At 36.7% G+C, this 12,244-nt stretch overlaps 1 protein-coding gene across 1 annotated transcript in view; it reads left to right on the plus strand.

Moving 5' to 3' along the window:
- Positions 1-12,244, plus strand: part of LOC121865206 (vacuolar protein sorting-associated protein 8 homolog) — a 39,517-nt gene that overhangs the window by 1,769 nt on the left and 25,504 nt on the right. Inside the window, exons 2-10 of the mRNA XM_042364542.1 lie at positions 3,176-3,304; positions 3,999-4,196; positions 4,472-4,600; positions 6,090-6,260; positions 6,794-7,012; positions 7,443-7,622; positions 8,683-8,934; positions 10,098-10,181; positions 10,650-10,799. Of these exons, the coding sequence (XP_042220476.1) occupies positions 3,176-3,304; positions 3,999-4,196; positions 4,472-4,600; positions 6,090-6,260; positions 6,794-7,012; positions 7,443-7,622; positions 8,683-8,934; positions 10,098-10,181; positions 10,650-10,799 (1,512 nt within the window). The remainder of the gene's footprint in view (positions 1-3,175; positions 3,305-3,998; positions 4,197-4,471; positions 4,601-6,089; positions 6,261-6,793; positions 7,013-7,442; positions 7,623-8,682; positions 8,935-10,097; positions 10,182-10,649; positions 10,800-12,244) is intronic.

Here is a 12,244-nt window from a genome sequence, read left to right on the forward strand (position 1 = left end):
TGGCGTTTAAAATGCACCTAGAGGCATAATTTTAAGGCCACAGCATCAGTGTTCACTGTGTTTTCACCCTGTAATTTCCCTCATCTTTCATGCCCTGCCCACTAACAAGGAATTTAAGATCGTAGGATAGTGTAAGTAATTAAAAAATTTCCTAAACAATACAAAAAATTCTAATAGAAAGTTGTCGTTTCTTTTAATATACAGTTAATCCTCGACTTACGACTGGGTTAGGGACCGACGACCAGGTCGTAAGTCGAAAATGCGAAAATAATACAAAGAAAATCTGAATTGGGTGTCTCATTTTCTTTTCAGCACCATGAGAACTCTCACTTTTACGCTTGCCAGCCATTTTAAAGGGAATTACAAACGTAAATTTTGTCAGTACACAGCGCGATCACTAACAACAATGACGGCCAAACACCAACTGAGCGGGCTACGGCGTGGATGCTGTACACCACGAGGCGGCCCAGCCCACGCTGTCATACGGGACGGAAACGTTTTGGTACTAGGAAATACGTAATTTGAAAAATATTTTATACGACTGCGGCGGTCGTATGTCCGGGTGGTCGTAAGTCGAGAGTACCTGTATGTAACTTTCTTAATTTATTTTTACTCATTTACATGCACACACCACCCTAAATATATATTATGAAAAAAGTAAAAGAAATTATTGTCCTCAGGGCAAACCTATAATCAAATGTACAAAGTTAATTACTAAAAATTTTATGTCTAGTGCAAACTATGGGATTTTTTTTTACTTAAATTAATCACTATCTTACACGAATTACAGCAATGCAGGTTATATACTGCCAAGTCAATTCAGTGACATCTCACAAGGGAAAAACTTAAACCCTCTCTATTTGATAACTACTGTACCACTTTGTTATTTGCCCTCCCTGACAGCTGTCAACACCTCCATAAAAACAAAACAAAAAACCTCTGCCTCCCTCTTCCTCACAGCCAGAGTGAAGGCAGTTTTAGGCTTAAAGTTTTTATCTTATAAAATGTAGCCGACTTGACTTTGCCGAATATAAATTGCATTGCTGGAATCCTTGTAAGATGTGATTAATTTGAGTATAAATTTTATTCAGTTTGTACTTTTGAGTTTAAAGTGTGTAGAGTAATGTTGCGAAAAATGATGGCTTTTTCACATTTAATTTACATTTAATATTTGTTTAATTTAAGTTTCTAGCAGTCCATGGTGCTTTAGAGACACGAAGGTGTATAATTAGTGGGTCAGAGGTGTATTGTTGAATTATTATTACCTGACCTCGGTTGGTCCGGCAAAATGGATAATCCGGCAAGGCTTTAGGACCAAGGGTGCCGGAAAATCGGTGGTGGACCTGTATTTCTTTTTCACTGTCAGTTCTCTTCTGCATTTTGAACACTTGCACATCTTTGCAACTAGTCCATGTTGACAGATGAACTCTTGGAGATGGACTTCATCCTCCACAAGCACAGATAACTTGTGATATGATAGTACTGAACATGATGTGATAAGAATGCCATTGAAAAAAATATGGCTTCTCCCTCAGTCCTCTTCCTTGAGGAAGAACAATAAGTATATGAACATACAGTTAACTTATTAACCAATGCTGCTCTTAAGGTACAGTACAGGTATTGGAAATGAATCCAAACCCATAATATGAGTTTAGATTCCAACAATATGATCCTCATCATTTAAAATAAAATAGATTTGAGAACCTATTGTACGGAAAGAAACAAATACAGTAGTGTACAGTCTCTCCTCGACTTACGACATATTCGACTTACCACAACCCGGACATACGACGGCCATGGTCGTATAAAATATTTTTCACATTACGTATTTTCGAGTCCCGACGTTAGTGATCGCCCTGTGTACCGACAGCATTTTTGTTTGTAATTCCCTTTAAAATGGCTGGCAAGCGTAAAAGTGAGAGTTCTCGTGGTGCTGAGAAGAAAAAGAGTACACCCATTTTAGAATTTCTATGTATTATTTTCGCTTTTTCGACTTACGACCTGGTCGTCGGGACAGAACCCTGTCGTAAGTCGAGGAGAGACTGTGTATGGAATGTGCACAAGTCATATAGACTCACGACCCTGGATAGTGAAGGCTAAAACACCCCCAAAACATTCAAGCATATATTTAAGGTACTAAAACCCCCAATATGAGGCTCCACCATTCATTGACAGTTTAAGCAAGACTGGAATCAGAATTTATTAGTTTACGATTGAAGGACAACATCTGCCGACAGGCCAGAAATATTGGCGGAATATTTACGGCATATGTAGTATATTAAATTTCTTCACGTACAAAACATGTAGAGACTTGATTTATGTGTTGTATGATTAGTTTTTCACCATGACTTTACCTTGCAATTTCCTACATTGTCCATGTCCTACCAACTACAGGTGATTTATGATTGTAGATTTAGAAAAAGGGGAAAATACTTCTAATTACTGTAAAATAAAAAGTTGTATCGATTTTATTACTTAGTATCTTCCAAAGAACAACTGTGGAAAATATAAACGAAATATATAAACACGTTTACTCTTTAGGTTAGTTAATATCCATCCTTGGAATTTCAATCTAAGCATTTTAGTATTCTCTGGGTTTCTGTCTGAGAAATTCCATGCCTAACTACTGCCATGCTCGGTGTTTCTGTTCAAGTACAATTACAGTACTGTACTATTGATCATGATCTTTTTCATTATTTATTAACTTACTATATTTAAGATTCGGAAGGTTGACGGTGGAATTTCATATTTATGTTTACGATAAATAGGGAGATAGAGCTAAAAAACAACAACTTTATTCTATTGTGTTTCCATCACAAATATATATTTTTTGAGTATTTTGGACTTTGATTTCACTCAAGAACTTAGATTTTGGCGGGAGACACTGTTTTCCACCATTGCAAGATAGCATAGGATGGCCAGAATCAAAAGCAACAAAATTTCTCTTCATTCACTGGCAGCTACGGTATTCTCTCTGTTTTTGTAACAGTCTCGTATGTTCTGCTATGGTGATCCTTTGCCATAATTCAGTCTGGTTCACCCCTTTTACATTAAACATGCCAGCATCACTCAATGACTACACATTTATCTCAATGAGCCACTTAACAAAATGCTGTCTAGTTACACATGGACATCTCTCTCCGTACTGGCAGTAATACTAATATGTTTCCTGCAGCTTGATGATGATGAATTCCAGCTGCCTCCTGTTGGTGAGTTGCCAACGCTTGAGAGTATATTAAGTGAGAACGACCCAGGGAGTGTGTCCGATGATGACCTCGCAATTCCTCCCCCCCCTCAGCCTAAGGTTAGTGTGATTACTGCAGTATTATGTTAATTTCTTTCCATATTTCCTACTGTACTGTACTGTATACTTAGAAGTTATTATGATTAGTGTAAGAAAAATAATATGACTCAATTTAGTATGCATAGTGAACCGATATTAAGCATAGTAAATCAATTTGTAGGATAAGCCTTAACTGTCAAGGGCTCATTTATGAGCTTCATATGTAAATTGGGCATTTGAAGATTGTGTGTGAGGGCACAACCTTAAGTTAAAGAAACTGTCGGTACAGAAAACTGTCAGAGCTAACTGGAGTAAAGTTGTGAAGTCTTGGAATAACCTGCCAGAGAATATTGAGACAGCAACAAGTGAGAGCTCTTTTAAATCCAGACTTGGCCAATACTGAAACATATTCAGGTACAATTAGGACCCTGCACATGCCCAGTACTGTGCTGGTACCTGCTAATGTTGTGTAACAGAGAATTGGCTCCTCACCTGACTAGCTACTGTAGCAAGCTGTTAAATAGCTAAGTGGATAAAGTAAAGTAAAGTGTGGAGATTTATTACTTGATGTTTCAGTCCTCCCTTTTTGCTGTACAGTATTTATTTATATTCATCCTGTCATATCACTGACTGAAACATTTTTAAGAAATTTGTGTTTAAACTAATCGGTACACGTGATCTTGGTTTTCAAGAAAATTACCGTACTATATTGCAGACCTCATTTTCCACTGAAGGGGGAGACACGCTGTCTGTACATTCCCGGGGCAGTTCAGATTCAAGGAGTCGTACATCATCAACAGAGAGGCACAGCTCTGGGGGTAGATCTCGGAGGGACACACTGAGTAAAACCCATGGCTCAGTTTTACGCCATGTTGTACTCAAGGGTGTGGCAGCTCAACTGGTATCTGCACACGTGAGGATCAATTATGATTTCATTTGCACATCTCATCCCATTAAGAATTTTGATTTTATTGGTTCTTCCAAGGCAAATACATGTACAATATTATCAATACGTATATAATATTGTATTGTTATTCTTTTGTATTGTACTTTTGTTGTTTGATATGTCTTAATTTTGGTGATATTTTATACAATTCTTGCTTGATTGAAATACTGTAGTTTTCAATCTGGACAAATAAGCATAGAATCTTTTTCCAGTGCAAACACAAGTAAGTTGTTTTTCCTCAGGATCGAGTTGGTGCGGGCTTGCCTACCACAATGGCAGTGGGCAACATCATCTGTGTTGGCACCAGTCATGGGCTTGTTCTAGTCTTTGAGCCAACACAAGCTCTAAAGTTTTGTTTAGGATCCACACAGGTAAACAGACTTGAAATGCATATATTGTTTGATGTTCATAAAATGGTAAATCCACAAGAGTGATGTAATAAATGTGTGTAGCTCCTCGATTCATTGCTTCTTTAGATCTGTTGATAATTTTCTTATGCTTGTACAGGTGCAGACAAAATTCCCTGAACACTTGGCAGTATCTGGCATCTACTGTTGGGTCATATATATGTTTGGTTTACCAGTACAGGTATCCCCCAATTTACGATATTTCGCATTAACGATGTTGATGTTTTAAGTCCACCTCCCTATTTACGATAAAAAAAAAATTCTCATGAATGATGGTCATCATCCGGCCAAACTCGCTGATGCACAGAATACTGTACAGTATCTCTTGTTTAACAGTTGGGATGCCTTCCTGAAAAACCCATCATTAGTACAAAATGATCGATAAACGAGGGATGACAGGAAATAATATCCTAAACGAGGAATAATAATTGTGGAGATGGCACATACTGTAATTGTGTAGAAGAGTTTCCGACTCACCACCCAGTAGCACAGAGCAGGTGAGGCTGAGCTGTGAGCTATGTTATTGTTCAACACATAAATTTGGGTAGATATACTGTATGTAAGTTCTTAAATTTTTTTTTACTCTGCTGCATGCACACAATCGTTCACACAGAATGTGAACAAAAATATTTATCATAGGTGAAAAATGTAAAGGGAATAAACATTTCTTATGTGCACTAGAGTTAGCCCTCACAGCAGGGGAGGTGGGAGTGACATGGGGGATCTCTTAGCTGTTATCTGTCTTGTGTCCCGTGAAACGATTGCCAAACGGCAACGCAGAATCTTTTCTTTTCTTTTCTTTAAAATTATTTATTTTTATTAATTCCTCACATTTACTGGGATTGTGAAGTGCTTCGCCCTGTTTTTGTGACTGTGATGTGAGCAGTGTAACTTTGAAAATGTCTAGTAAGCTGTTGCTGATGGCTTCTGCATCTCGGTAGAGTAAGGCATTCAGAAAACTGTGTCTCGATTTGTATTGGGGTTTTCAGGAACTTGACCCCATCATAAATCGGGGGATATCTGTCCAGTATATTTTTAATAGCTAATATTGCTGTTCATCACATAGCTCTTGTGTTGGAACTGCAATATGGAAAAAACACTCCTTAAATAAAAAAAAATATGAGACAGTATGTTAAAATTCCAATCCCTCTCATTGAATGATCCTCAAGTATTAACATGCCAGATACTGCAAAGTGTCCAGGGAATTTTGTCTGCAACTGTACATAAGAAGGGCATTTAGTGTTAGTGACCAGTCATTTCTCCCCTGGTAATTTGATTTACAATATTTTCACTTCCATGCATGCTAAGAATCAGGGGATCAATACCTGTTTGGTAGGAAAAGAATTTGTTTGCATATATAAACAAAGCGTATAAGTGATAGGATACAGATACAGGCTGTTTGATGGTAGGATACAGATACAGACTGTTGAATTATTTAAATTGTTTATTACAGTTAGGTGAACAGTATGGCTCTGTATCGGCTTTGGCTCTGAATCAAGATTGTACGCGGCTCCTTGCTGGCTTTGCAAAGGGTCAGATCTGCCTCTTTGACCTAACATCTAGTAAGCTTCTGCAAACAATATCTGATGCTCACACTCCATTTACAGCAGTCTTGCACTTTAAGGTAAATTGTACAAGACTAGAAAGTTTTTTTTAGATGATGAAGAGGTTAAGGAGAGAGGCAGGGGCAATTCAGATTAATAATGTGGCAGGTAGAGAAAACGCAGCACAAAATCTTCAAGACGAGTTGAAAGAGCATTTGCAAATAAACAAATGCAAAGACAACCTCATTTCCCAATTGATGTGTAATTAAAATTTTGATAATTTTATGTTAGGCCTCATGATTCATTTTTTATTTTATTTGTACTCTCCCAATAGTCGGTAAAATTGTCATGCAGGCTTACAATTGGGTAGGCATGTACTGTATATAAATTATGCAGGTATACAGTCCAGGTGCTGTATGTAGGTCACGGGTGCATACAAATTCCTCTGTGTCTAGACAGTGCAGATTTACAACAATGTAAATGTTATAATAATGTGGTGAATTTACTTACCAGATTTTTGTTTTATTGATGCATGGTATGATTTATATTTCCTGTTATATTTCTCTCCAATTTTAGGAGGATGCAATGATATTGATAACTTTTTCTTAAACAGTGGACAGACTATCCAGGAATGGCTGTGATCAGTGACAGTGGAGGATCAGTCTTTGAATTGTCCATCAAGCGCACCATGGGACTTAACTCTAATGAGTCTCGCTGCATCTTTTCTGGCAGTCGGGGAGAAGTTTGTACCATAGAACCATTACTGATGTCACAATTTCGTGCTACTTCTCTCGTTGAGAATGTCATCTTGGCAATGGCTACTATATCTAAGGTCAGAATTTGCAACGTTGTTTGTGTGTGTGTGTGTGTGTGTGTGTGTGTGTGCGTGCGTGCGTGCGTATGCATATACATACATACACACATATATATATATATATATATATATATATATATATATATATATATATATATATATATATATATATATATATATATATATATATATATATATATATATATATATATATATATATATATATATATATATATATATATATATATATATATATATATATATATATATATATATATACAGTATATATATATTCTTGAAAATTCAGAGAAAATTTTACCGGTACCCAGAAAATTCTGGGGATGGGGTATTTTTTTCTCCAGTTTTGAGAGTTTTTCAGTGCAGTACATAGTAAAGAAATCTGCATTTCTTCATGTATTTTAGTATGTAACAAAAGTTATTCTTTCAGGTCATTGTTGTTTCACTACGGCCACAGCTCAAAGTCTTGTTCTCACATCCACTGAAAGCTTCCTCCTCAACACTTCCTCTCTTGGCTTGGCAGTTTGTAGTGATACAGATGCCAGACGGGACGAGAGTTATTGATCCTGTATTAGCATTTGGACGAGAAAAAAATGTCTACTTCTATCAGGTAACTTCAGGTTGTAATACTTTTGTTTACATTGAATTTTAGCCTGTCCTATTTACTACAGCCTCAGCATACTATTATCTTACCATATACTGTATATTATAGTCTCATTTTTGTGGAAATTATCATTAGGCCCAGCTGAGGGCTGTTACCCATCACACATGTACTCTACACTAATAATGGAGCTTACACTTATAGTTTGTGTAAACGTTTAGAGTTTCTGTGGGAGATATACACTGTATTTCACTAGAGAAGACTTAATGTGTTTGTAACTACAAATTTTAGTACAGGAGGCCCCCCAAATTTACCGATTTTTATTTTGCGGTCCTCTATTATATGCAGATGACACTGGATGTACCCAAGAATGTCTGTGGGTAGTTTTAATTGTTGCCGTCATTTTCGCTGCTGGGACAGGGAGCCATTCATTCTAGAGACAGTAATTTCCTTTACCTGTATTGTAAATATGTGTGTGTGTAGACATACACATATATACAATGCAATACATATATTCAATCAGAAACAAATTTATTAAAAATGTGACAGTCTACACACACATATATACAATACAATACATATATATAATGAGAAAAGAATTATAAAAAAACGTTACAGTCTACCCTCAAGTCCATGCTTTAATAAATAGACCACAGACTTGAGGGTAGACTGTCACATTTGTAATAAATTTGTTTCTGATTATTTGTGAGATTATTTTCCCATTATTATTTGTACAGTATGTGTGTGAGTATGTGTCTACACACACACACACACACACACACACACACACACACACACACACACACACACATACCTGTACATATATATACATACAATGCAAGTAAAAGAAATAATTGTCCAAAAGGCAAACATATAAAGGGAATACAGTATACATTTCTTTGTACACATGTAAAAATGCCCCCACCCAGGTCAGCAAATGTTATTCGTGGGTTTGGCGATTCGCGGCCATTTTGAGAACCTAACCCCCGTGAATTTGGGGAGCCCCCTGTACAGCACTTTTATCACCTATGATTCTATGACTTCACTAAACTATATATGTAATTTTCAGCTTACCCATGGTAGTCAAGAGGAGCTTCAGTTTATACCACTACAGAAAATGAGTTTGTCATTTGTAGTTCAGGGAATGGCGTGGCTTAACTCCCGTACCCTAGCTGTCATGGACACTCGAGAACACTTACATGTAATTGATGTAAAGACACAGGAAGAGCAGGAGATGGTGGATTTGGCTCATCTGGGGTTGGTTTATGCTTCACCACATTTTAAAGCTATTGCCACAGGTGGCAATGTCAGCAAAGCTATGGTGAGTTTCTAAAATACAATAGTATTGTATAATTCTTCTTTGAGGGGGCACTAGTCTGTGTCCTGTATGCCTCAAATGTGTCTTTTTTTCATTACTCTGTCAAGTTGTCTGTCCTGTTTTGACATTTAAGACCAGATGCATCAAATGAAAAAGAAGAACTAGTAATGTTTTTGTACCTATTCACATAACTACTATAGATATGATCACTCCTGTTTCAGGCTGTATGGAGCTGTTGTATTAGACTTGGGAAAATTCTCTTTCTTTAGATCCTCACTCTGGTTTCATTTAGGTCATGAACCATTACTGTGCAGACCTGTTATCCAAGATAGGAGATGTTCCTTTATAAAAGAAAGGTTGTTAACTTTTCTTCCTCTTCACTGATAGATCTTTCTGGTCTTTTGATGAAACTATAAAAACTTGTGTTGACCCTTCATTCTCTCTCTTCTCCAGACTAACTTTACTTTAGCAGCTTCTTCATATGATAAAGCTGCTTCTTGACATTTTCTTCTTTTTCAACTTCAATAGTAAGCTCATTTAAAAAAAACTCCCTAAAGCACTTCTCTCTTGACACAAGTAAGTCATATGGGCCTGTAGGCATCCTTCTACATATTCTGAGGGAGTGTATCTCTTGGTTTGTGCCAATGCTTATTCATCTGTTTTGTTTTTTGTTTGTAAACCCAAACATTTCCTACATCTTGAAAACATTTGTTTAGCTCATCCCAGCAAAGGGTAACCATCCTTATCATTCATGTTCAGCAGTTCAGACTTTAATTGTCTCTTTGAGTCATTGAATATCTCTTAAACTCTTTTTTTCCTTGAGCATCTTTAATTTCTTACCTTTCTCTCACATCACCTCTTTGATTTCTAACTACCGTAAAGCTCTCTCTGAGACTTTTCTTGGTTGTCCCATATCCTTTGATGGTTCTGTAATTTTTCTAATGAACACAATAAATATTCTTGGCATTAGGGTAACCTCTAACCTATCGAAGAAACCTCAATAACTCAGAAAGCCAAATCTTCCGCTAAAAGACTATAATTTTTTTTTCAAATATAAAACAGAGTAAGGTTCAATAGCACTGACTCAGAAGCCACCGCAGTCTGTATGATATATTGAGAAATATGGTATATTGTGAGATAACAAATCTTAAATTGTTTCTTTGCAGGCATTAGCAGGAGAGAGGGCTTGTTATCACTCAATGGTCAGCTTTGGGTCACAAGTGCTCCTCCTTGGTACCAAATCATTCCAGGTGAGTGAAGACATTGTTACATACAGTACTGTGAAAGAAATGACTGTCAACTTTACTTCAGTACATTACTTTTGCAATGTGCAGCAGGTATGTCAGCTGGGCTTCCATGGGAGCATGAACAAAATGTTGGGATTAAAGACCAACTTCCTCCTGGCCCCCATTTAAAAACTTTGGATTTGTCATTGAGATAAATTTGATTGAAAAATTTTTTGTAACAAGTATAGTGTATCCTTCACCATTTTAAGGTCACCACAGGAGAGAATGTATCTTTTCATAATATTGTATTCAGGTTTCTAAAAAGACAGTGTTTCAGTATAGGAACTGCTCTTGTTCATCCATGCACAAAATTGGTCACTTCACTGAATATGTCATCTCTTTCAGGAGATTGCCATCCCATAGCTAATATCAGGTGGTAGGGGAATTGGTATTTTTTGTATGAAGAGTAATGAGTTCTGTTTTTTTTCTCAGGTTGTGACAGTGCGATCATGGGTAGATCGTCTGGATTACCTAGTGAGGGGAAGACACACTCGGGAGGCCCTCCAGCTTGCCCTTGATATTTATCAGGACAAGGCCCAAGCTATTGTAGGACTCAAGCACAAGAAAGAAAAGAGACAACAGGTATATTTGCTTAAAGTTTAGATATACTGTAGTCTTTACTACCAGTGTTGTTTTCTTACTTGAGTGTATGAGGCAGTAGGTTGACCAGGTGGAAATCTTCTTGTGGGTAGGGAATGAATGAGTAAAAGTGAATGAAGGTGAGTTTTTGGTGCTTTTGATTTCTGTCACCTTGCAAATAGATCAAAAAGTGCTGAATTGAACCTAAGAGTACTGGAAGGAAAAGATAATAGGTGAATTGAAAACTGTGTAGATTGGATGGCTTTCCAGGAAACAGCATAGTGTTGAGTGATTTCTGAGGAAGAGTAAGCTGCAGATGTGTGATTCTAGGTTGTGTGAAGACTTTGGGGGTAAACTTGATAGACATCTTGGGTCTTGATGTAGAAGGGCAACACCATAGCTGAACAAATCTTTGACAGATCTTTAAGGGAAAATCTGTGCCTATGGAAAAAGTCTTGAAAGAGCAAAAAAAGACATTTATAAGTGTGTTTAGGTGATTAGTGTAGTAATTTATAATTTAATGTACAGGTACTCCTCGACTTACGACCTACTCAACTTACGACCTACTCAACTTACGACCACCCAGACATACGAACGCCTTAGTCGTACCAAAAATTTTTCAAATTACGTACAGTATTTTCGAGTCCCGACGTTAGTGATTGCGCTGTGTACTTACAAAATTTTTGTTTGTAATTCCCTTTAAAATGGCTGGCAAGCGTAAAAGTGAGAGTTTTGTGGTGCTGAGAAGAAAAAGAGACACTCATATTAGATTTTCTGTGTATTATTTTCGCATTTTCGACTTACGACCAATTCGACTTAGGACCTGGATTTGGGTCCCTAACCCCGCCATAAGTCGGGGACTGCCTGTACTGTATTATACTTTGAAAATACATGTACTGTTGTAAGAGTCCGTTTTTCTTACTTCAGATTTATTCTCTTTATTCTTCTTCATTCTATTCTTCAATACTTATAATCTTATTTAAAATATTTCTTATATTTATTCTCTTCTGTTATTATTCTTCTATACTTATATACTTATATTCTTGCTCATATCTCTCTTTTATATTAATATTTTCTGGTGTACATAGTTTAATAATTTCATATTCTGTCTTTCTCTCTAGAATATCTTGTTCTAGTTATATTCTAAACCATGGATTAGTCTGGGAACCATGTCATTCTTATTATAACACTTATTATACTTACAACGGTAGCCTGCCACCACCTAGACTTTTATTAGAATATAACATATCTTAGTGAACTGTTAGGTAGCGTGTTAGCGAGTTTATAGACACGTGAGTTAATAGTTATTTTCTGAAAACCAATGGGTAGAAGAAATAGAGCGGTGATACTTGTAGTTTACTTATCCAATATTTATTAACATATGGAGTGAACATGATGTTAATTAATTGCACTCAGACCAGACTGGACCACTTAGGTCTTACACATAG

Source organism: Homarus americanus, unplaced genomic scaffold (genome assembly GCF_018991925.1).
Source record: "Homarus americanus isolate GMGI-L3 unplaced genomic scaffold, GMGI_Hamer_2.0 scaffold18547, whole genome shotgun sequence".
In the NCBI taxonomy this organism is placed as follows: Eukaryota; Metazoa; Arthropoda; class Malacostraca; order Decapoda; family Nephropidae; genus Homarus; species Homarus americanus.